A 24,892-nucleotide genomic window follows, 5' to 3' on the forward strand; every position below is an offset into this window, starting at 1 on the left:
GCATGCATAGAAAGTAAAGTGCTAATTTTTTTTTTCAATTAAAAACGTTAAAATATCTTTTGTTGGTGTTTTAAGGGAAGCTGGTAGGGATTAATAGCATTTGCATCCATTTCAATGGGGAAAGATGGTTTGAGTTATGAGCATGGTCATGTAATGTATTAAACTCATAAGTCAAGGCACCACTGTACATTTGTATGGTTTTCAGTAATAACAGCCCTCTGAAGTAAACCCTAACAACGATGAGGCCCACAACGAAAATGAGTTTGACACACTTGGATTCATTTGTGGAAATGGCTACGCTGTGTTAGGACTACTGCTGCTTTTCCGGAGGATTGCCTTTTAACATTTCAGCCTCTATAACTATTTAACAGGGAAAACCTGGCTGATCAGGAGAAGGAGGCCTTATCTCCTCATACACAGTGTTTGTGTACAGCGCCACTGACAGCTGATAAGCACCAACTATAAATTGTGCCAGCGAATTGGCTTCCTATTTGTCATTTTGTTACTGTTCCTTTTTGCAATATTAATATTGTCATTGGAGCCAATTTAGTGAATTACCTTTTTTGTTTTTGGTCAAACTCACATATTTCTTTGTAGCTGTGTTTGCAAGTTTTTTTTTATTTTTTTTTTTGTTTTTTTTTGTGGGGTTGGAAGAATTTGTAAATCCTTTTTACAATATTGTAAAGGTAGCTGAGTTTGCAAAGAATTTGGCTGTGTTCAAAGATAATTTAGAAACAGTACTGTATTGTCATAGAAGCTGAGTTTGTGAGAATTTCATATTTTTATCATCAAAAGAGCACTGTCATAGTGGCTGAGTTTGTGAGAATTACATTGCACCAAAATAATTTTCTTTTGACGATATCGGAGCCATGTTGGTAAAGAATTTGGTGGCATCAAAATAGTGCATTTTGGCGACACTATCATAGGTAAGTTGGCGAGAGTTTCATAATTTTGGCATCAAAACAACTTTTTACAATATTGCTACCGTAGCTATGTTTGTGAAAGATTTGGTGGCCTCAAAAGAACCCCCTGTTATGCTATCATAGTAGATACCAAGAGGATTTGGTGGTTTTAAAATATTTCTATTAGACTTGCAATGTTGGCAAATAATTTCATGTCCTGTATTATTCTAACATACTTCTCTACCACTCCAGACTTCCGCATGCAGTACCACAGTTCCTCTCTGGGTACTCTGTCATAGGCTTTCTCTAGATCTACAAAGACACAATGTAGCTCCTTCTGACCTTCTCTGTACTTTTCCATCAACATCCTCAAGGCAAATAATGCATTTGTGGTACTCTTTCTAGGCATGAAACCATGCTGTTGCTCGCAAATACTCACTTCTGTCCTGAGTCCAGCCTCCACTACTCTTTCCCATAACTTCATTGTGTGGCCCATCAACTTTATTCCGCTATAGTTCCCACAGCTCTGCACATCACCCTTGTTCTTAAAAATGGGCACCAGCACACTTTTCCTCCATTCCTCAAGCATCTTCTCATGTGCTAGAATTCTATTGCACAAGCTGGTCAAAAACTCCACAGCCACCTCTCCTAGATGCTTCCATACCTCCACAGGAATGTCATCAGGACATCCTTTCCATTTTTCATCCTGTTTAATCCTTTCTAACTTCCCTCTTACCAATCATTGCCACTTCCTGGTCCACTACGCTTGCCTCTTCTACGCTCCCTTCTCTCTAATTTTCCTCATTCATCAACTCCTCGAAGTATTCTTTCCATCCATCTAGCACACGACTGGCACCAGTCAAAATATTTCCATCTCTATCCTTAATTACCCTAACCTGCTGCACATCCTTCCCATCGCTATCCCTCTATCTGGCCAACCTGTATAGATCATTTTCTCCTTCTTTAGTGTCCGACCTGGCATACATGTCATCATATGCCTCTTGTTTGGCCTTTGCCACCTGTACCTTTGCTCTGTCGCATCTCAATGTGTTCCTTTCGCCTCTACTCAGTCCTCTCAGTGTCCCACTTCTTCTTAGCTAACCTTTTTTCTTGTATGATTTCCTGTACTGTGAGGTTCCACCACCAAGTCTCCTCCTCTCTTTTCCTGCCAGAAGATAAACCAAGTACTCTCCTGCCTGCCTCTCTGATCACCTTGGCTGCAGTGGTCCAGTCTTCTGGAAGCTCCTCCTGTCCACAGAGAGCCTGTCTCACCTCTTACCGAAAAGCTACACAACACTCGTCCTGTCTCAGCTTCCACCACATGCTTCTCTGCTCTGCCTTTGTCTTCCTAATCTTCCTCCCCACCACCAAAGTCATCTTACACACCACCATCCTATGCTGTCTAGCCACACTCTCCCCTACCACTACCTTACAGTCGGTGACCTCGTTCATATAACATCGTCTGCAGAAGATGCAATCCACCTGCGTGCTTCTACCTCCGCTCTTGTAGGTCACCCTATGTTCCTGCCTCTTCTGGGAAAAAGTGTTCACTACAGCCATTTGCATCCTTTTTGCAAAGTCTACCACCATCTGTCCCTCCAAGTTCCTTTCCTGGATGCCGTACTTACCCATCACTTCTTCATCACCCCTATTTCCTTCACCAACATGTCCATTACAATCTGCACCAATCACGACTCTCTGTCTGGGATGCTCAGAACTACGTCGTCTAGCTCCTTCCAGATTTTCTCTTTCACCTCTAGGTCAGATCTTACCTGTGGGGCATAGCCAGTAATCACATTATACATAACACCCTCAATTCCCAGTTTCAGCCTCATCACTCGATCTGATACTCTTTTCACCTCCAAGACATTCTTAGCCAACTCTTCTTTTAAAATAACCCTAACTCCATTTCCCTTCCCATCTACACCATGGTAAAATAATTTAAACCCTGCCCCTAAACTTCTAGCCTTACTGCCTTTCCACCTGGTCTCCTGGACACACAATATATCAACCTTTCTCCTAATCATCATGTCAACCAACTCCCGAGATTTTCCTGTCATCATCCCAACATTTAAAGTCCCCACATTCAGTTCTAGGCTCTGTGCTTTCCTCTTCTCTTTCTGCCGAAGAACCCGCTTTCCACCTCTTCTTCGACTTCGACCCACAGTAGCTGAATTTCCACCGTCACCCTGCAGGTTGACGACGCCGGTGGCGGACGTTGTTAACCTGGGCCTCGACCGATCCGGTATGGAATTCTTTGGATGAACGCTCATATGTGTTTGGCAAAGTTTTAAGCCGGATGCCCTTCCTGACGCAACCCTCTGCATTTATCCGGGCTTGGGACCGGCCTACAGTTTGCGCTGGCTTGTGCCCCCCATAGGGTTGCATTATATTTTCAGATGTGTAAGTGGGCATAAATAGAGATGTCAACATAAATTGGTGACAATTGATCGCAGTTTTGGGACAATAAGTGATGTAAAGCTTTTGGAAGTTTGTTATGACAGCCAGCCAAACACAATGCCACCGTGCACCCTACAGAAACACCTTTGTCATCCATAGGAACTCATTTCCAACATCTTAGAGGCATTTGTGATGCAATCAATACAAAATTGAGCTGATGAAATCTGTTTATATATGCGGAAATGAATCTGCAAGCACTACCTCATGTGGGAGCATGTAGCTGTCTTCTTTCCTCAAGAAGGCTTTTCAAAAATCGATTTTATAAAAAAAAAAAAAAAGCCTTTTGAAAACTTTCACTATCACTGTTTTCACTCGTTATTGTCTAAACATCCAGCCTTTCAATACGCGCAAAGATTATACAGAATACATAGTAGTTCAATGAGGAAATGTCCTCGCCTCCTGCCCCTTACGTGTCAGGCCGTGATAGGGTGACGTGTCCAAAATGTAGGTGGGCCAAAATCTCGCTGAAAATAAAATATTTCATCAGAAAAGAGAGCCTAAAATTACAACAGTCTATTTAAGGGGGGTCATCATTTCTAAATACAGAACTATGGAATAAGTGCCCATATTCATAGGATTACCTAGGTCTTTTAAGGAAACTTACATAAAACTGCAATCACTTGTCACCAAAATTTATATAGACATCTCTACGTATGCCCACTTGAAACTCTGAAAATATCTGAACGATCACACCAACATTTTGGATTTTGTGGACGTGTTTTCCTGTCTGTATGCTGAAAGCTTAATGCTGACGCGCTAACTCTCGTAGTTGGTTGCAAATGTTTCAAGATGGCGTTATTGTAATACATATTAACATTATCTTCAATTTGTGGCCGGTGCTAATTGTATCTTTTTTATAAGAAGATTATGAGTTGTGTTATGTTAAACTTGTCCCTGCAGATGGTGATGATTCAATTGAAGTAAAATCTCATCTGTGAGAAATTGGGAAAAAAAAATAAGAACGCTGTTGTAATTCTTACAAGAAAAATAAATCCAATAGTCACTATCATGTTGTCGTAGCCACACATCTAATTATGTCGATATGGTTCAGCGCATCGGCTGTGAGAACGCCCACCTGGAAAATTCAGGCAAAACACAGGCGGACAAACGCAGACTCGAGACCTGACCTGAGACTCCCTGCCCACACCCCTTTTGTTAGGAAACAATTGTTGCAATCCCAGATGTTAGCACTGACTGTGCCATGCATCTAATTATCTGAATGTATGAAGCTGCAATGGCAATGTTGACTATGCATACTTGGGCAAGGTCTCTCTGAAAGGCATAGGTTTTTTTTTTATTTTTTTTTTTAGATGACGTTACCGCCTCCAATACACCAATTTGCCCGGAATGCAGGGCAAATTGGGGCTTCATATGGCACTGATTCAAATTTGCATTGTTGACCCTTAGCGGAAGTCTCTGTGTCATTGTCATTGCCCTTTCCAAAGAATTTTTGTTAACATTGCAAAATAGGAATTTTTTAGCATTTTGCTAAATCTTTCCATTATAAATGGATGCATCTGAAATGGTCAAATCCAGGTTTGCAGGTGCTCGGCCCCAATCAAGATTGTTTAGCCTTGAATGAGGTGTGCACTCAAGGTATGCATGATAGACAAATTTAACAAAGGAGTGTTTTTTGTTTTTGTTTTTTAATAGAAAAGGTATTTACCCTTCTTTCACTTTCAGTTTTGTTTTAACTGTTTTAAATTTTGTTGTTTTCCCGATATGGACTATAGGAATGATATGGGAAGCAATACAGATGGGATCGGGGGGGGATTTGGTAGCTTAAAGCAGGTTAGCATGTTCCACTGCAATGGTTATTTAAGGAATGCTGACTCTCCAGTTTCAGCTGATCATGGGACACGGCGAGAGAGAGAGATGGTCACACCAGGCCAAATATGACTCGAAATGTCACGGTGCTCCTTAGTCTTGTGTGGCAACATTCTCACCAGCGATCACGTCACCCCGGTGTCACGGCGTACACGCCAGTCAGACTCTGTGACCCACAACATGGAAGCGGCCGCACGTCGTCACGCGTTGCCACGGACGTGCTTTCGGACTTGTGCGTTATGCGAGCGGAGTGAGTTTATGCGCATAGGTTTTGTCTTCCCGATAAGACCTTTTAATGATGTTCTGTCACTCATGAGGGAAGTACTAATGAACTGATCAATGGCCAGACTTGTTGTCTTAAAGATTCCTCATTCTTTATTAGCATAGGCAGAATAGATAAATGGATAGAATGATGGACTTTGGCCAAAAGAGTCTTTGCTTGATTAACACGAGTGTCTTTTATTTGGAAATGCTGATTTAGTGATAAGGTTATTTAGCATAGTAAACTTCTCAATCACCTCAGTGACAGTTGAGTGTTTACACATACAATAGGTATTAGGGCAGGGAGTCCTCGGTTCACGACATAACCCTGTCAACTGGTACTACCCCGTATATTCATGATATAATACGAAAAGCTTAAATAATGTATTCATATTGTATTTTTTAAGCCTTTATGACAATTACTTCTGTATAGTTAGTTGTTTTGAATGTAATGTTTGTTTTCAGGCAGCATAACATTTCATTGAATATTGAACAATTTAGATTTTAGTTTAATTTATTCCATATGATGTTTTGGCATTATATCACTATTCTGATACTGCATACAATGTAATGACAGTTTTAGTAACAGAATTAGACATTTCAGGAACTGTCAGGGCTAGTAATATTTTAAGCGAGTTACTCAAGTAGATTTGAAAGTCAATGAAAACATGATGCTCCAATGAAATTACGTGGTTTCTCGCATAGATTCGGGCTGGATAAATTTACATGGAGTGGTCTGCTGCAGCAGCCTCGACAGCAAACGCTATTTGTAGAATAAATCTATGGGTGTATACCTATTCTACCGAATAATCAAGGATTGTTAACCTGACATGCGCAAAAAATGTGTGCAGTGCGGTAACATGATCTTGATTGAGTCACATGGATAAAACTAAAACAATGTGGCTTAAAAAGCAAGAACGTGTTGATTTCATTGTATTAAATTTGTACTGGCCCAGTCGAGCCAGCATCTGTAAGCCACGTAGTAGATCGTCACAGGGCCACCATTAATGTCCGACCCTGCAAACACAGTTGGTAAAGTAGGGTACACGCATACCGATAATACCAAAATTGAGCATCTAACTGATCTGCTCGTAAAGCGGTCGTAGCCGTCAATCGTAGTTGTTAAACCGCGTCAATATTTACAATGGCTTATGTGTGTGGTCAACTTTAGCAGAGCAGAATCTACCACTATTTAGCGTTAGTTTGGCCTTGGTGGTGAAAGTGTTTTTTTAAATTTTTTTTTTAAATTTTAATTATTTATATTTATTTATTTTTTTGCTCATCAGTCACACGATTGTCCATGTCCTCTTAACGATGAAGATACAGTGTAGTGTACAGTGGGAAATGAATAACACTCGCTTGACCTGAGTCACGGCCAAAGCACTAAGAGCTTCAAAGGAATTCCTTCAAGCAGTGACGAGGCCACTTGCGGTGAAACACCTTCGAGGAGTCTGCTCAATCAACACGCAAGACTCTTAGAATAATTTATAGGCATTTCCTCGTGTTCGTTTTAAGGTCATTCTAACTGGTTATAACCAGCATGTGTTTTTGTACTGAATTGCTCTGTGCTATCCTGCCACTACTACAGTTTTAGCAAGAGACTCATCAAAATTGCAGCATTATATCAGTTTGATTGATTATTTTGATTTAATCAGATTTGTGTGTGTGTGAGGGTGTGGGGGGGGCAGACATTTTATCTTAAGGCCATAATGCCAGGCCTATTATAGCTAAACCGGAAGGCCTGGCACGACATCTTTCAATCAGATAATTACATATGTGATGACGTCAATGTCTGGTGTGATGTATAAAACACTTGTTGGACATTGTTGCCAACACAACAGGGTGGGAGATGTGAGTGCTGGGTGTTAAATATAACAGCTCTTAACTGGCATCGCAGAATTCCCTGACACACCGGTGTTGTCCCGCCTCTGTTAACGGCTTTGCTAACTCTGCTTCTAATTGCCAGTGAGTGGTGGCATTCACGGCCTTGTCATCTATCCCACAGTCCGGACCTGTGCTCTGTCCCCAAGGTTAGCTCTGTGGAACATTCTGGGATCAGGTCCCACAGAATAGTGGCATGTCAGCAGCCTATTCAAATCAACGAGCTGATGGTAGCACTATGTTTGCGAAGCCGGGTGGGGGTGGGGGCTGGAGTGCTAAAGCTGGTGCAGTGTTGAGGTTTCACCAAGGAGTTTGGCTCCATGAAAGGTCAGGTGTTCCTGGATGGGTTCTTGGTGTTCCCATTGTGTTGAGCTCAGGAAGTGAAACAGTCTGTTGCAGGGAAAATTAATCATGAGCAGGTATTCATGAGTGAAATGAGTATATCAAGTCAAATGAATTGTGACGCAGCATTAGGGTGGGGGGAATGTCCGCAAATGCGGAAACAAAAGTTAAGACATTCCTAAATGTCTTGTACTTTAGTATTACATATACAATACATCTAATAAAATGCAGTGCAGTTGGAAACAAAACTCAGATTTATGATCTATGCAAAGGCGAAATATTTTCCCAGTATGTATACCTTTAAACAATATTTGATATGTGGTGTGTTTGAATGTTTTTGGTCAAAATCCCCCCAAAACATGGAGAAAAATATATTTTACAGGGTGTTCGGGTGTGCACTCAATACAATTCAATACCGAGTAGAAATGTAACTCCTGTAGTCTATTTTGAAACATGTCTGTTAACTCATTCACTGCCAGCTGTTTTCAAAACGGTTCCCCCCCTTTGCCAGTCGTTTTAGAGCATTTTGACTGATCTTTCAGGACCCACAGGATGTTTTCTGTGATAAACACCAAACTTCCTAACGAGCTTGCTGCCTGCTGCCCATTTGAGAGTTCGACAGCGAGAATTCTTGCATTACTGTCGAACTTTCAAGTGGACGACATGTCCTGCAGTTTTCAGAGCACAGACATCGACAGAACGCCAGCACAGTCCTCAATAATGAGGAAAGCGCTTTATCGTCCATAATATCCAAAATATTGGGGCTATCATTCTGATATTTTTTTAGAGGTTGAAGTGGGGAAAAGTAAAGATGTCCACATACATTTTGGTGATGAAAATGTATGTGGACATCGCAGTTTTGTCACCAATGAAATCAAACATTGGATTTTACCACACTTCCCTGGCAACCCGGCTCGTCTCTGCAACCAGTGAAGACTTGAGTCGCCATCAGGTTGCCAACTAGTCCCCTGGCCAATGAGATAGGGGTCTTAGTAATCAGCAGTAGACCATGTGTTGGATTCACCAACAACACCGGTTTCTGACCAAAAAGTGGAGAAAACAAGCTTTTTGTGAAAATAAACATCAACCAAAACAGTGAATTAGAAGCTAATATTTTTTGTTTTGTGACACTTCAAACAATAAAACAACAAAAACAAGAACAACAAAGCACTGAGAAAGTAATTACAATGTTTTACAAACCTGAATCTTACAGACAAGCTGGGCAAGACTCTCTTCCATGCCTACCTTTTTAAAAAACGTACTCGACGTCGCTGGCTGTAAACGGTTGGATCCCAGTTGACGAATATAAATGTCCACAGCAGTGAATGAGTTCAGAGTAGCCTAAAACCTGACTTTGGTAATGGTTGAGCAAATTCATGGGCTCAATCAAATGTGGGATGGTCTTTAGTCTTTGTGCAATCGTGGGTGAGTCAGTGAGTTTCTTTATTTCCCAGAATTTTAAATTAAACATTTGGCCATGAATTAATCAATCATGCAGTGAATTTGGTAAGCAAGGCGTTTTCTGAGCAAGAGCTGTCACATGGCTAGCAGGGTTTGCAGAACCAGCTTCAGTTAGTCTGTCAGGAATGTCGGGGCAGGATTTGCACCACCTCACTCTCACTCTCTCTCTCTCGCTCTCTCTCTCTCTGAATCCCATGATGTGAATGCAGTTCCTTTTGTTTAGTTTTCAAATGCGGATCACAGCCAACCGAAGCTTTAAAAATGTACGATATGCTTAGTGCCACCTCCAAGTTACGGTGAGCAATTTTGAAGTCAACAGTGGCCCAATAACCAACCACTGACGGTCCTAAACCCGCATTTTATTTTTTATTTATTTTTTTTTTTTTATAAATAAATGCGGGTTGCATCGGGAAGGGCATCCAGCATGAAAAACTGCCAAACAAATCATGAGTGACTCGCTCTGGGCGACCCCTGATGGGTCAAGCCGAAAGTCACAACTTGTGACTAGTGTTAAACCAAGCTTTTGTTTCACGCTTGCATTTCACTCATGCTCTCAGTTGGTTGAGTATACATTCCAGAAAAAGCAGATTCAAGCTTAAATCTAGAGAATTATAGGCTCAACAGAAGAGAGAGTGAATGCTTCGTATGGGAGAGTACAAAGCGTGATGTGTCTTTGATTGACTTGCCCTCGAATGAACTTTGATTTCATTTGAACCAACAAAGATGTGTGGAGGAGGAACAGCCAATTTGACTTCCTCTTTGTGGTACGTGTGTCCTCATTCTTTGCTGGAATATAAATCAGATTTCTTAGTAGTTTTTTTTTTGTACAAAAAAAGTGGTTTTAACTTTCTTAGCAGTCATTATGCCATAGCAAATGGGAGAAAAGTTAGCAAGATTACATAAAAATTGAAACTAAATTTTGGTGAGCATCTGAATAAAAGTGCTCCTCATAATGGCTCAGTCTTTTTGTTTGTCATTTTATATCAACCAGGAACCATGTTGTTTATAAAAAAAAAATAAAAAAATAAATAAAAAAATTGTCGTCAACAGGCTACTTCGCATGTTAAGTGCATGGTACAACATCAAATGCATGTTCCTCCTTTCATTCTATTGTTTAATCATGGTTTTTGTTTTTTAACTTCATTGATTGAGCACAAAGTCAACAAAATCCTTCTTAATGTGCTTTGCAAAGACATAATGTTTTAAAGTTTTTTATTTTATTTTTTCCTTTGGTTTTGGTGACAAATGATTGTGTGTCACCAATCGACTAGACTGAGTGTATTCTGCTCCGTACATGGCTTAAAGTATTTGGAAAATGTCAGTGGTATGCTCCCACTTTTGTTTTGTTGTCCTTGTTAAGTGTGACATGATCCCAAGCTTTGTACAGTCTTTTATGGACTCTTCTCTCCAGAGTGGTGTGTGCTACTGCACTAATGTTAGTCTGTCTGGAAAAATAATCATTGCGAGGCGGAGATTTTGTAATGTGAATTATTCGATTAATCATCACAACCCTAAATCTAATCAACATTCATGAATTGATATTGAAAAATTTGTAGAACTGCTCGAAAACCTAAGAATTAGGTAAATTGATTGGTAGTGGTAACTTTTTTTTTTTTTTTTTTTTTTTTTTTCTTATTTCAGGTCCTGTCATCACAACCATTGATCACATTTAATGGAAACCAAGGGGTAAGTCATGCAACCACACGTTTGTTTGTTTTGTCAAGCTTCTACCTTGACTTGATAAAACCTTTTTTTCTTTTAACGTAACCATATAATCTTGTCTGTATTGTAGAAATGCATTATGCTATTCCATTTTTCACTTTTTCCCTATACAGTGTACCATCAAATATAATGATCTTGGAATGTACTAACAGGCACGCTTTTGGATGCAAGGATGAGCATGTGACTACATTTCTGATGTCGGATATGGGGAAATTTAACAATTGTTTCATTGTATTTAATATCATGAAAAAGTTCTGCATGTACTACTCTATAGCTTTACATCCCATAACTAACATGAACCTCATCTTTAGACCACAAACAAGTTGAGACTGAATAAACAGCGCCCACGAACTGTGAACTTCTTGTCTAAATTGCTTCAAGACACGATTAATCAACAATGAATTCAAAACTATTCATGATCAATTATTATATTGATCAATCTATTATACCCATCTCTACATTTGGATTTGAACACTGACGTTGCTGTGAGATGTTGCCATTTCTGTGGCAAGGGCAGTCATTAAAAGTGCTATGTGTAGAGTGCAGAAATCTTCCATGGCCAAACAATCCAAATTTCAGCTGTCGTTTAGACTCGTGCATTATTCACTCAGAAATCAAGGACAATGTAAAAAAATTTAAAAAATGACACTATCCATCTGCCAGTGAGTTAACTAAAAGACAAAAAATTTATAAATATATATATTCTCCCCTCCTTGATTTGTCACCTTATCGTGGTGGAGGGGTTTGTGTGTCCCAATGATCCTAGGAGCTAGGTTGTCTGGGGCTTTATGCCCCTGGCAGGTTCACCCATGGCAAACAGGTCCTAGGTGAGGGACCAGACAAAGCACAGCTCCAAAAACCCCGATGATGACAAACAATTCATGAGATGAGATTCGCCCGGAGTTCCTAAAGGCTCTGGATGTTGTGGGGCTGTCCTGGTTGACACGCCTCTGCAACATCGTGTTGACATTGGGGACAGTGCCTCTGGATTGGCAGACTGGGGTGGTGGATGGTCAGGGATGAGATCCTGCCCCAAGTGGAGGAGTTAAAGTATCTTGGGGTCTTGTTCACGAGTGAGGGAAGAATGGAACGGGACATCGACAGGCGGATCGGTGCAGCGTCTGCAGTGATGCAGACTTTGTATCGGTCCGTTGTGGTAAAGAAGGCGCTAAGCTGAAAAGCAAAGCTCTCAATTTACCGGTCGAGCTACGTTACTTCCCTCACCTATGGTCACGAGTTGTGGGTCGTGACCGAAAGAATGAGATCCCGGATACAAGCGGCCAAAATGAGTTTCCTCTGCAGGGTATCCGGGCTCTCCCTTAGAGAGAGGGTGAGCGGCTCTGTCATCTGGGAGGTGCTCAGAGTAGAGCCGCTGCTCCTCCACATTGAGAGGAGCCAGATGAGGTGGCTGGTGCATCTGATTCGGTTGCCTCCCGGACGCCTCCCTGGTGAGGTGTTCCGGGCACGTCCCACCGGAAAGATGAGCCAGGACACGCTGGAGAGACTATGTCTCTCGGCTGGCCTGGGAACGCCTTGGGATCCCACCGGAAGAGCTGGATGAAGTGGCTGGGGAGAGGGAAGCCTGGGCGTCCCTGCTAAAGCTGCTGCCCCCGCGACCCAACCTCGGATAAGCGGTAGAAAATGGATGGATTTATATATTCTTGTTTCCGCCCCTTTATTTAGATCGTTCCATGCCACACTTCTCCACGAAGCTTAAGTGTGGAATCTCAAGAAGACATGCCTCCTTCAAATAAAGGCCAGGTACTAACTATAATTAGTATTGACACCATTGTTTATGCACAGACATTGAAGAGTCAATCACTTAGCCTTTTTTTTATTTTTTTATTTTTTTTAAATTGATATTTGAACCTTGTGTCATGGTTAATGTTTTTCAGATCGGTTGCCACGTTTGTGATTGGACGTTGTAGTCTATTAAAACATAAAATTCCTTTTTAAAGTGACGCGGCAGACTCATTGTATTTGGAAAATGTGTTGCTGCTGAGGTCAGAATGTTCGGCACCAGTGTGAACGTGGCTAAATGACACAGCAGATGTTTCACAATGAGATTTCAAGCATCCACTCTTGGCTATTGACGGAGTTTATGTACACTCACACCAGGATATTTCCCACATCGGGAAGGCAAGAATTAAAAAAGGGGATTAATGTTGTAACCACAGATGTCAGTCATGTAAATGAGATGATCCACCTCCCTTGAGTATTTATCTTCATCAGCCGGTGATGAGTCTGGTAAAACTGTCCATAAGGCTGCAGCCCACAATGCTGCTGTTGTTGCATTCCTCAAGGTAATTAATTTAAGAATCCAACTGAACTGTCGGGCAGTGTGCTGGGTTTGGCAACTAGTTTTCATGAGTGACCAACCGTCGACCGATGGTTTTGGCATAGCAGTATCGTGGAGTTAGTCTGATAGAAAGCGGCATTCAGTGTGCCATGCCGTACCAGTACAGTACATTGAGTACCTTCGCTGTCGGGCAGAATTCTTACATCTCTAAGATTTCCACTTTTCAGGATGTCGAGAAAATGCCATCTTTATTTCGTGTGCGTGTGTGTGTGTGTGTGCGCGTACATGCATGTGTGTACACACACGCGCACAGACACCTTTGACTGAAAAAGCAAAGCAAGGAGAGTCTGTGTCACAGTCATGGACGAGTAGATGAATGGAGACAAAAGCCTCTAAAATATCCACTCTCCTTGTATTTCTTACTCATTTGTTCTTTGTGTTATTATAATATAGCTATATAAAAAAAGTAAAACACTGTGCTTTAATGTTGTTTCCTGGTAAGAACACCTAGTGTCGTAGTTTTTCCATTGCAGCGAGTTTGAATATGTGGAGCCCAGCGTTTGATATGCGCATGTGCGTTGCCGACTGTATTTTTTTCGCAATTGTCCAGTTCAGTTGCTTGGTGTGCAGCAGGTCTAACAGAGGCCTGTAATGATGATAATTTTTTAAAGATATATTTTCCCAAAAACTATCACAATAAATGATAGGTTTTTTTAAATGCCTCTAAAATCATGAAAAATAAGGCCCACCCTTATTTTTATTTTTTTGCTTTTAAAGCAGTGTTGTTAATATTTTCCTTTCTTGTTTCTCTATTAGAAAAACAAAAAAACAAGGTTTTTCTTTACTCTGTGGTATTGATGCCCCTGGGTCCGAAATAAAGAGCTGCAAGACTAGCCCGATTCATATGGAGTCTTCGATTCCGATTACAATCGGTTTAGAACCCCAAACTGAATGAAAACGCTCCAAATAAACACCGGAATAAACAGGCAGAATCCGAATAAAATTTCATTCTGTTTCACAGCGGTGGAATATTCCTTTTGCTAAACCGATCAGAAGTAACTTTTTATGTATACTGTCATTCAGAATAGGACCGGGAAAAGCTATGTTTGCGCATGCTTTGTGTCTACGTAAATGTGCAGTGACATCATTGTTTACGCACTGCGTAAATATGGCTGCACCCAACAGTGCTCGTATGCGACGGAGATCTTTTTTTTTAACTACTTATAAGTTGTTTTTATCAAGCGTTTTTAAAAATAAATGTATTAAAACAATCCCAGCTCCTGTGCTGAATAGAGGATGAATCTCCATCTTGATAAATGATGTGACTCATGACGAAGTGCGCATGTCACTTGGCTTTTCCGATTAAATGTAGTGCACATGTATACACCCGATCAGAATATATCACCTCACATGTAAACAGTTGACCAGTAAACCTGTCACGATAACAATTTTTTTTTTTTTTTGGACTATTTTCACCAAAACTATTACTATAAACGATGGTGTTGTTTTTCAATGCCCCTGAAATCATGAAAAATTTCCCCATTATCATTTTTTTATTTGATTGCGTTTAAATCAGTATTATTTCCTTTGTTTCCTTATTAGTTTTTTTTTTTTTTTTAAACTGTGATATGGCTCCTCCTGAGTCTGGAATAAAGAGCTGCAAGACTAGTCTGGTTTACATGGAGCCTTCTATTTCGATTATAATCGGTTTAGAAGCCCAAACCGAATGGAAAATATTCCATATAAAAATAAACTGGCGGAATCCGAGTGGAATTTTATTCGGTTTCAAAGGGTTGAAATATTCCTTATGCCAAACTGCTCAGAAGTAAATTTTTGCCATTCGGGATAGTCACATGTAAAGTGTTAACCAGAGATCTTCAATCAGAATGGCAAAATGTCTCCATGTAAACGCGGCTACTGTGTGGTTGGGCCTCTGAAAACGAGTCCTTCACCTGTCAGTCAAATAAACTGTACATTGACGTTCACTGTTGTCAACTACTGGCTGAATAACGTGTGCCACTGAGGTTATGCTTAATAAACAGTTAAGGTTCCCGTGTTTATTGGGGACTGAGATTCAAAGCGAATATTTTACAGAAACTGCTGATACTAATGCAAAAAAATAATAATTAAAAAAAACCTTCAACATGGCCATACCTTAATGTGTTGACCAACCTACCGCCACCAACGTCACCTTGTGTTTTGTAAGGAAAAAAACAAACCGAAAACTCTCATTTGGAGAAAAACTTGATTCAGAGTAGAATCCTCTCTGGTGGATGAAATGCTGAATGTTCATCCCAACCAACCAAATTTACACATGGAAGTACTGTATAAAGGCAGCGAACTCGACACCGTATAAAACTTATGCATCCATTTTCATACGTACTGTGTGCACGAATTAGTCTTTAACCTTAGCATTCTTACTCCTGTAGGTCTGAAGAATATTTATAATATTAAGTAGTGATGCGGATTAGCCCAAAATACAAAGAGATTAATTCACTTTGGCACATAGCCTTTTAGGTTCTGGATGCAATTCATTGCATTTCCCAAAATATGGGAACTATTACAGCCATAGTGGTATGTTTCGGTGTGCTTCTAAAAGGTGGGGCTAGACACATTCTCGTTGACAGAGTATTGTTCACCTTCACTCTGTGTTGAGTTTATTTTATTACACAATGTCTTGAGGTTATACCATGATGTAAAACCTGGAAACAGGGAGGAGCCCGAATTAAATGGTGATCTTCAAGGATACTTGTCAACTGTTTTGCCAGCAAACCTCACATGACAGTAATATGTTTTTAAAGGGTATTTCAGGTTCAGGATTGCGCCACAAGTGAATCATAAAGTAAATCAGTAAGTTTCGCTTTCTGTCTTTTGGAGCTTTTACAGGAACATCTTGCAGGTCACTCTGCCATCAGCTTTAGCGTTTGCACTGTAACTTGAACAGAATCGTAAGACAGCGTTTGGCAATGCACACTAAACGTTTTTACCCCATATGACCTTTTGTCCATTGTCGCTCTACTTCTGTCTCTTTACTCGTCTCTGTGGCTTTGGAGGAAGAACTGTGTGGGGATCTGTCCTTTTTCTAATGAGTCCATCCTGAAAAGAGGTATTGTTTTCTTGATGCCAAGCAGAATGAAAAGATGAGCAGACTTGCAGGCATGACAAAGCAGGAGGGGGTGTTTGGACAGCCTGTTTAAATCCACTTGTACCAGTAGCCAAAGCTGTAAACAGGGCAATGTTTGTAGACAGGATGTGCTGTCTTATTTGGTGTTTTAGTAATGTCTTAACGCTCACCTCATCGGTTTTGTGGTGACAGGGAGACAAAGTTCTTTAAGTGCTTTTTACCTGTAGTTTTTTGTCACATTATACATCACAGAGAAGAACACAAACTTAAAAACATAAATGCCAAAAAACAAACAAAACAAAAAAAACACTGCGTTCACTCTGGTTAGTCTATGTTCCGTGTAGTGTTCGCATTGAAGTGAACCAAGCTGAGTTTTACTTATTTGGTGTGCACTAGATTATTTTTTTTTTTAACCCAACCTGACCAACGTAGACACAAAATGATAATCGTCCATCCAAGAAGTATCTATTCTAATCGCAGCATTTTTAAACGCACTTAACTCATTCCCTGCCTGCCGTTTTAGAGCGTTTTGACTGCTATTTGACGACTCTCAGAATATTGTATTCTATGACAGTATAAGCACCAAACCTACCCAAAAAAAGAGCAGGCACCAGAAAGTTTGTTCAAGGTTTTTTTCCCTTCTGTAGTAATCAGCAGTAGAAAATGTGTTGATTTCACCCCAAAAAAACTGTTTTCTGACCAAAAGGCAGAGAAAATAACATTTTGGTGTAAAGAAACATGTCCAGCAAAACATTGACTTCATCAGTGATAGTTTTTGCTTTTGTGACACCTCAAACTAAAAAACAACACTGACAAAGAACTTTTGATTGCTAAGTAATTTACAACGCCAATTCCAATGAAGTTGGGACGTTGTGTTAAACATAAATAAAAACAGAATACAATGATTTGCCAATCGTGTTCAACCTATATTTAATTGAATACACTACAAAGACAAGATATTTAATGTTCAAACTGATAAACTTTGTTTTTAGCAAATGATCATTAATTAAAAATGTTATGGCTGCAACACATTCCAAAAAAGCTGGGACAGGGTCATGTTTACCACAGTGATACATCACATTTTCTTTTAACATTCAATAAACGTTTGGGAATTGAGGGCACTAATTGTTGAAGCTTTGCAGGTGGAATTATTTCCCATTCTTGCTTGATGTACAGCTTCAGCTGTTCAACAGTCCGGAGTCTCCCTTGTCGTATTTTACGCATCATAATGCGCCACACATTTTCAATGGGTCTGGACTGCAGGCAGGCCAGCCTAGTACCCGCACTCTTTTACTACGAAGCCATGCTGTTGTAACACGTGCAGAATGTGGTTTGGCATTGTCTTGCTGAAATAAGCAGGGGTGTCCATGAAAAAGACGTACCTTTCAGCATTAATGGTGCCTTCACAGATGTGTAACTTACCCATGCCATTGGCACTAACACACTACCATCACAGATGCTGGCTTTTGAACTTTGCATCCATAACAGTCCGGATGGTTCTTTTCCTCTTTGGCCTGGAGGACACAACGTCCACAATTTCCAAAAACAATTTGAAATGTGGACTCGTCTGACCACAGAACACTTTTCCACTTTTCATTAGTCCATCTTAGATGAGCTCGGGCCCAGAGAAGCCAGTGGCGTTTCTGGGTGTTGTTGATAAATGGCTTTTGCTTTGCATAGTAGTTTCAATTTGCACTTACGGATGTAGCGCCGAACTGTATTTACTGACATTGGTTTTCTGAAGTGTTCCTGAGCCCATGTGGTAATATCCTTTACACATTGATGTCTGTTTTTGATGCAGTGCCGCCTGAGGGATCGAAGGTCACGGGCATTCAATGTTGGTTTTCGGCCTTGTCGCTTACATGCAGTGATTTCTCCAGATTCTCTGAACCTTTTGATGATGATATGGACCGTAGATGGTGAAATCCATACATTCCTTGCAATTGTACATCGAGGAACAAACCGGTCTTTGGTGAGCATTCCTCAACTTTCTCAGACTTTTTTGCCAACCGTTCCAGCTTTTTGTCTGTGGCTTTTTTACCTGGCGTTCCTCATCCACTCCATAAACTGCATCATCTTTTCTCACGATCCCAACACACACTTTTTACTACCTACTGCGACACATGCTCTATTTATACCCTACATATACATACTCTTTGTGTCAGGTGCTTAAACCTCCGACTTCCAACATGTAGGCATTTCTCTCCCTCATAATTGACATGACAAATTGAAATTCACCGTCTAATCCTAATCTCCTACTCGGAAGATGTGCTGATCTCAAATACAAAGCGATGCAACATCGCCATCTACAGGGATCTGTTGGTCACTACAGTTTACAAAACTGACTTTCAAATCCAAAGCGATGCAACCCATTTACAGGGATCTGTTAGTTATTACTATGGTTTACAAACCTGGATTTCACAAACAAGATCGACGAAACTCTTTTCCACGCCTATCCATTGGAAAAATAAATAAATAAATTAGTTGATGATATATTCGTCAGTGCCAGTAAACAGTGGGATTCCACTTGAAGATAAATGTCCACAGCAGTGAATGAGTTGATGCTGTCACTCAACAAATTCAGATTTAATCAAAGAAAAAATGACCATTTTCCCCAACATGGTGAGTTGGCAAAATTACTTATTCACATTTATCAGTTTTTTCCTTTGATAAAGTTCACCAAAATTCTGAAAAACCCTTCTACCCATGTATAATGCATTTTTACAATGCATGATTTTGCTTCTACCCATATGATCAAAACATGAACTATTATCTGTATTTTGTTAGTTTTTTCAAACAAGTATTCTGAAGTTAAACACCTTATTTGAACACACAATACTTTCTTTTTATTTATTTGCTCTTATTTTGAAATTCACAGCCCTACTTTTATTTTGTAAATGAGAAAACACACAGTTGTGCTCATGTTTGATTACCCAGGCAGGATTTATACGATGTGTACAATTCCATCCATCCATTTTCTACCGCTTATCCAAGCTCGGGTCGCGGGGACAGTAGCTTTAGCAGGGACGCCAGACGTCCTCTCCCCAGCCACTTCATCCATCTCTTCCGGGGGGATCCCGAGGCATTCCCAGGCCAGCCGAAAGACGTAGTCTCTCCAGCTTGTCCTGGGTCGTCCTCGGGGTCTCCTCCCGGTGGGACCTGCTCGTAACACCTCACCGGGGAGGCGTCCGGGTAGCATCCGAAACAGATGCCCCAGCCACCTCATCTGGCTCCTCTCGATGTGGAGGAGCAGCGGCTCTACTCTGAGATCCTCCCGGATGACTGAGCTTCTCACCCTATCTCAAAGGGAGAGCCCGGACACTCTGCAGAGGAAACTAATTTCAGCCGCTTGTATCCAGAATCTTGTTCTTACACTTCTACCCTCCCTTCTTTCATAGGTGAGGGTAGGAACATAGATCGACCGGTAAAAATCGAGAGCTTCCACAACGGACCGATACAAAGTCCGCATCACTGCAGACGCTGCACCGATCCACCTGTCGATCTCCCGTTCCATTCTTCCCTCACTCGTGAACAAGACCCCAAGATACTTGAACTCCTCCACTTGAAAAGTAAAAAAAATTGCATTATACACGAGAAACTACAGTATTATTTTATTGTAGTTAAACTGGTGTAATTTTTCTGAGATGTCTAGCATTGATAATAACAGCAAAGCCATTGTTTGTCTCATCCAAGGACATTCCCAAGCGGGCTACCACAACTGGCGGGTAGCTGGTGGCCCCATCTAATGACTCTAATTTAATTTTAATTATATTTTAAAACTTGGCACGGCGTGACAGGAACAGCCTATTAGACTGTAGAGACAGAAGGCGTGACCGAAGAGATGCCAATCATTTGCGTACTGTGCGTACATGCAGCAGACTGGGGCCATGGCTTTAGTCAGAGACCCGAGGGCGGCGGGAGAGAGCAAAGAAAGTGAGGCCACATTAAAATCTTGCTAGCTGTTTGAAAACTGCAGTCTACCTTTGCTTTTTATTCAGATTTTTATCAATTCCAAAGTCAATGATGAGAAATTATAGTCACTCAAAGATGAATAATTTAGCACTTACCAATTGTCCAATCAGACCCATACTGCTCAGAATGACTTTGAGCATACTTGAATGCTATGCTGCTATGATGGATTAATCAGTCTTGCAGTCCTCAATTTGCCATTTTTGCTTCAGCAACAACTTTGCACTCTCATACCATTTCTGAGGACGTTGCAATCCCGATTTATCAATGACTCCCAGCCATATTATAGCTGTATTCACACTTGCAAATTGTACGCATGTGATGAGATTGGGCCTAGGAGCCATTTGTTGTGGAGGAGCCTCGCTCTCGACTCATTCTTTAGAGTGAGTCACTGAGTCAACTGCGTCAGTCCTCGGTGGCTTCGCCTGCCTGCATCACAATCATCCCCAGATTCACACGTCCATCTCCTCTGGTTTATGAGCCCTTTGACTCAAATTCTAGCATTACATTTTATATCCCTGTAATGTATAGCCACTGGCCAATAACACTAAATTACAAACATGTGGTGATTTATGTTTGCACTCATTGAGCCTTGTTTTTACAGTGTATTAATGTGAAACCAACTGTATGCATGCAACAGCCAAGCAGAGTCTTATAAAATCATTTGTGGTCCAAGAGAGATCAACGTATGATAGTTCTTGGTGGGTTGGTGTTCCTGAGGAGGTCTTTACCTTGTGTTCAGAACACACCAGTCAATAACAAATCTAATTTATAAGCTACTTTGATTGCTCTTTATGGTAAGAGCCAATGTGTGTCATGTTATGCTAGTGGTGCAAAATGAACGGGTAATAAAGGACATGTATTTATAGTATGCCACACAAGTCCTTCAGTAAACAGAGCTGAGCCGCCTGCCTTCTGACCGCATGTCGGTACAACAAGGGATGAGGAATATACTGTACGTTCTGTCTTTGTAAAAGATGTCTTCTTCAGAAAGTTTATTACTTGGCTTGGTTTAATGCAAGTCTAAAGTCACATTTCAATTCAGGCTCATCAAAACAGTAAACCATGGGCCAACCTCCCACTTGTTAGGATTAAGATTTTTGCCCTAGGAGATGATGGAAAAACCTTTAACTGGTGGCAGTTTTTTTAATTTTTTTATTATTTATTTTTTTAATATAAATAAGATTTTTACTATCCGTAACTGTCATAAGTGTTAAAATAATAAAACACTGTCTTAATTTTAGATTTATTATTATTTTTTTTTTTTAAATACAGATGTAAAAAGACTTTAACCTATGGGAAAAAGAGAATAAAGCAGTTCTTGACCCTGGAGTCTTACTGCTTTTGAATGTGAGGTCACTTACTTAGCATTACATAGCATTATGAAATGTTTTGTGGTAAGCTATATTAAATTAGCTAATGTTTACATTATGGCAATATTAAACATACTGTTGTAAACGCCAATTCTGCTTAGCAGTAAACACTATGCAATTTATATTTATTTAGGTGTGAAATAATCCCAAACTTTGGACATTTTTTTTTTTTTTTTTTTTTGAGATTTTGCTTCAATTTTTTGTAATCGAATTATTAGAGTTATTCAATTAATCATATCAGCCGTACTTTGAGCTTAGATCATGCATGAAGGCTCTCAAGGTTTGTGCGACTTTAGAGACAAATTGAATATTTTCTTCATACTTCTTAACCTCCAAGTGTTTGCATTTTCCAGGTATGTTCACTTGCTACCAAGAAACATCACAGATGTGCCATATAATATAAAAAAAAAGAGAGCGAGAGAAATACCCATCATAGTTCTTGGTTTCTAGCTGTAATAATGGAAAAATGGAAAGCAGTTGTGTAGCTTTAAGAGGCTTTCTGTGTTTTTTCAGTCAGAAGAGTCCTGGAGCACATTTACTGAGGCCCGGTGAATCTCATAGTTACTTCAAATTCAAACAATGACGTGTTTTAATTGTAATGATATGGAAAAGAACCAATACTACATGCATTCTCACGCTGTGTGGATAGCAGAAGTTTTCAATTATTATGCCTAGGGAGAAAAAAAAAAAAAATACCCACGTGGTATTTTTATTCCACCTAGTCCTTAAGTCTTAAGTATGGGAATCATATTGAGGGGTTATGCAAAGCTGCTTTGTCAGCTCAATTTTCTTTTCTAGGTTTCAGAGTAAAGGGATTCCAGTTAAGGTAAAACAACCCCAAAGCAGGGTCATATAATGACCATATTTCACCATGGCTATGTTTTTTTCAATCAAATAATTTTCGATTTGATTGTTGGCCCAAAATTAGCTATTAAAAAAAACATTAAATTAACATTTATGATGTGTTTGAAACTCAGTGACTTCAGGTGAGGACTGACTTTATTATTATTATTATTATTATTATTATTATTTTTTTTTTTTTTAATCTATCCAATGACATGTCAACAGTCACTGAAAAGTCAGCCAGTGATGGAACAGTCGAACAATGTAGGGGGCTTCATTTGATACCCAAGTGACCGAGTAAGACGAGTAATACATGCCAACTGAGAGAATGGGATTGTGGATGATTTTTTTAAATCCTAATGGGTTGCATTTTATAGGTTCAAAAAGTTTCTTGTTCAATCACCTCTGGTTCCCACAAGGTTAAACTCTACAGTGGTGCCTTGAGATACAAGTGAATTTGTGAGTTTTTTTTAGATACAAGCATTTTATTTTTTTTTTTTGTGCTCTGACTTGCGAGCAAAAATTTGAGATCCAAGTGCTGTATGATGACTGTGAACTCAACTCAAGTCACTCCGCAACAAGCAGCAGTTTGGCAGATAGAGACCAATTCTTCAAGAAAGAGGCTTCAAGCTTTTTAATCCCACTCCCAGTTGAAGTTTACTGTCAAACTAAACAAAACAAAAATAATTACTCGTTTATTTAATAAAAATCACAACTTACCATTATGAAAGTCTGATAGCTTAATGCTAGCACACAATGGAAAATGGTATAGACCAGCTAATGACGCAAGCATTGATGTCAGTTTTCAATTGTTGCAAGCAACAGACATTTCAATCATTAAATCAATCAAACTTTATTTATATAGCACTTTTAATACGTGCAATACAACCCAAAATGCTTTACATGAATTAAAATAAATTCATTAATTTGAACGCAAATGGTGCTGCAACACATGTAGACATACAATATAACAATACACTACTAACAGGAATACATTCTTTGTCTGAGAATAACAACTCATATTACTGTTGGTACTGAGTCATGTTAGAACCATATTTAGCATCATAACTTGAAAATTATAGTCTTCACATTTTAAATCTTCATTATCTCGAGGAGAGCAATTTGTTTACTTTGAGTCTTGCATACCTGCAAAAACACTGTCAAGACTGCAAACTAGTTCAGTGTTGTTTTATATTTGGCTACATTTGTTGTACTGTCCATCCATCCATCCTTGCCACCAAGGAGCTTTTTAACCACCTCAGTGACCTCAACTCCAGAGATAGGAGAGCCCGCCTCAGAGAACCGTCGGTGGAATTGAGGAGGTCTTCGAAGTATTCTCCCCACCGACTCACAACGTCCCTAGTCGAGGTCAGCAGCGCCCCACCCCCACTATACACAGTGTTGATGGTGTACTGCTCCCCCCGCCTGAGACGCCGGATGGTGGACCAGAATTTCCTTCAAGCCATCCGGAAGTCTTTCTCCATGGCCTCACCAAACTCCTCCCATGCCCAAGCTTTTGCTTCAGCGACCACCAAAGCTGCATTCCGCTTGGCCACCCGGTACCCATCCGCTGCCACAGGAGTCCCACAGGCCAAGAAGGCCCGATAGGACTCCTCCTTCAGCTTGATGGCATCCCTTACCGCTGGTGTCCACCAACTGGTTCGGGGATTGCTGCCACGACAGGCACCGACCACCTTACGGCCACAGCTCCTGTCGGCCGCTTCAGCAAAAGAGGCGCGGAACATGGTATACTCGGACTCGATGTCCCCCTCCTCTCCCGGAACATGAGCAAAGTTCTGTCGGAGGGGGGAATTGAAACTCCTTCCGACAGGGGATTCTTATTACTTATGTTAAAAAAAATTAATTACTCTGTAGCTTCTACATTTTTCAGTAAAGTTGCTTTAAAACTGGCAGTTTAAGCAAGTTTCGAAACGGTATAAAAAAAATTGTGATGATAAACTGGATAAGAAAATGACAAAATTAATCGTTTTTTTTTTTGCCCTAGCTTACCATTTCAACCGCTTTTCTGCTCACATCTCGATGATAAGCATCACTCGTGTACTCTCAACTTCGTCGGTTTCATTTTATAAAATATCAAATATTGAAGCCATAACTTATCCACAATTGCGATTATAGAGTAATAATTATATTCTGCAATTGAACAGTATGCAGAAATATATTTATCCTATTACATATTCTACTGCAATAACTGTCCGAAGTCAGCTGAGATAGGCGCCACCACACCCACGGCCCTAGTGAGGATAAGCGGTATGAAAAATGGATGGATAATTTTAAAAATATGGAAATTCAGACAAATTGTTCTGGAATCAATTTCTATTGATTGGCAGCTCTGGATAAGAGTGTTTTGGGTTAAGAGCGTGGTCACTGAGCGAATTAAACTTAAGTCACCACTGTATCGTAATATTTA

General features: G+C 40.2%; 1 protein-coding gene and 1 long non-coding RNA gene across 6 annotated transcripts in view; one reads left to right on the plus strand and one right to left on the minus strand.

The window, feature by feature from the left end:
- Window positions 1-24,892, plus strand: part of ell (elongation factor RNA polymerase II) — a 43,912-nt gene that overhangs the window by 2,427 nt on the left and 16,593 nt on the right. Inside the window, exons 2-3 of one of the 5 annotated variants that reach the window (XM_061780617.1) lie at window positions 10,776-10,820; window positions 12,540-12,617. The exons of 1 other annotated variant lie outside the window; for it this stretch is intronic. In XM_061780617.1, the coding sequence (XP_061636601.1) occupies window positions 10,776-10,820; window positions 12,540-12,617 (123 nt within the window). Of the gene's footprint in view, window positions 1-10,775; window positions 10,821-12,539; window positions 12,618-18,127; window positions 18,252-23,741; window positions 24,211-24,892 lie in introns of those variants that run through there. 3 more of the 5 variants (XM_061780618.1, XM_061780621.1, XM_061780620.1) reach the window with 3 other exon arrangements.
- Window positions 7,412-9,048, minus strand: LOC133481379 (uncharacterized). Its single transcript, XR_009789541.1, has 3 exons — window positions 8,919-9,048; window positions 8,566-8,712; window positions 7,412-7,721 (listed from the first exon to the last, which is right to left on the minus strand). It is a non-coding gene; the product is annotated as an uncharacterized LOC133481379 (long non-coding RNA).

The sequence above is a fragment of the Phyllopteryx taeniolatus genome, chromosome 7 (genome assembly GCF_024500385.1).
Source record: "Phyllopteryx taeniolatus isolate TA_2022b chromosome 7, UOR_Ptae_1.2, whole genome shotgun sequence".
Classification (NCBI taxonomy): Eukaryota; Metazoa; Chordata; class Actinopteri; order Syngnathiformes; family Syngnathidae; genus Phyllopteryx; species Phyllopteryx taeniolatus.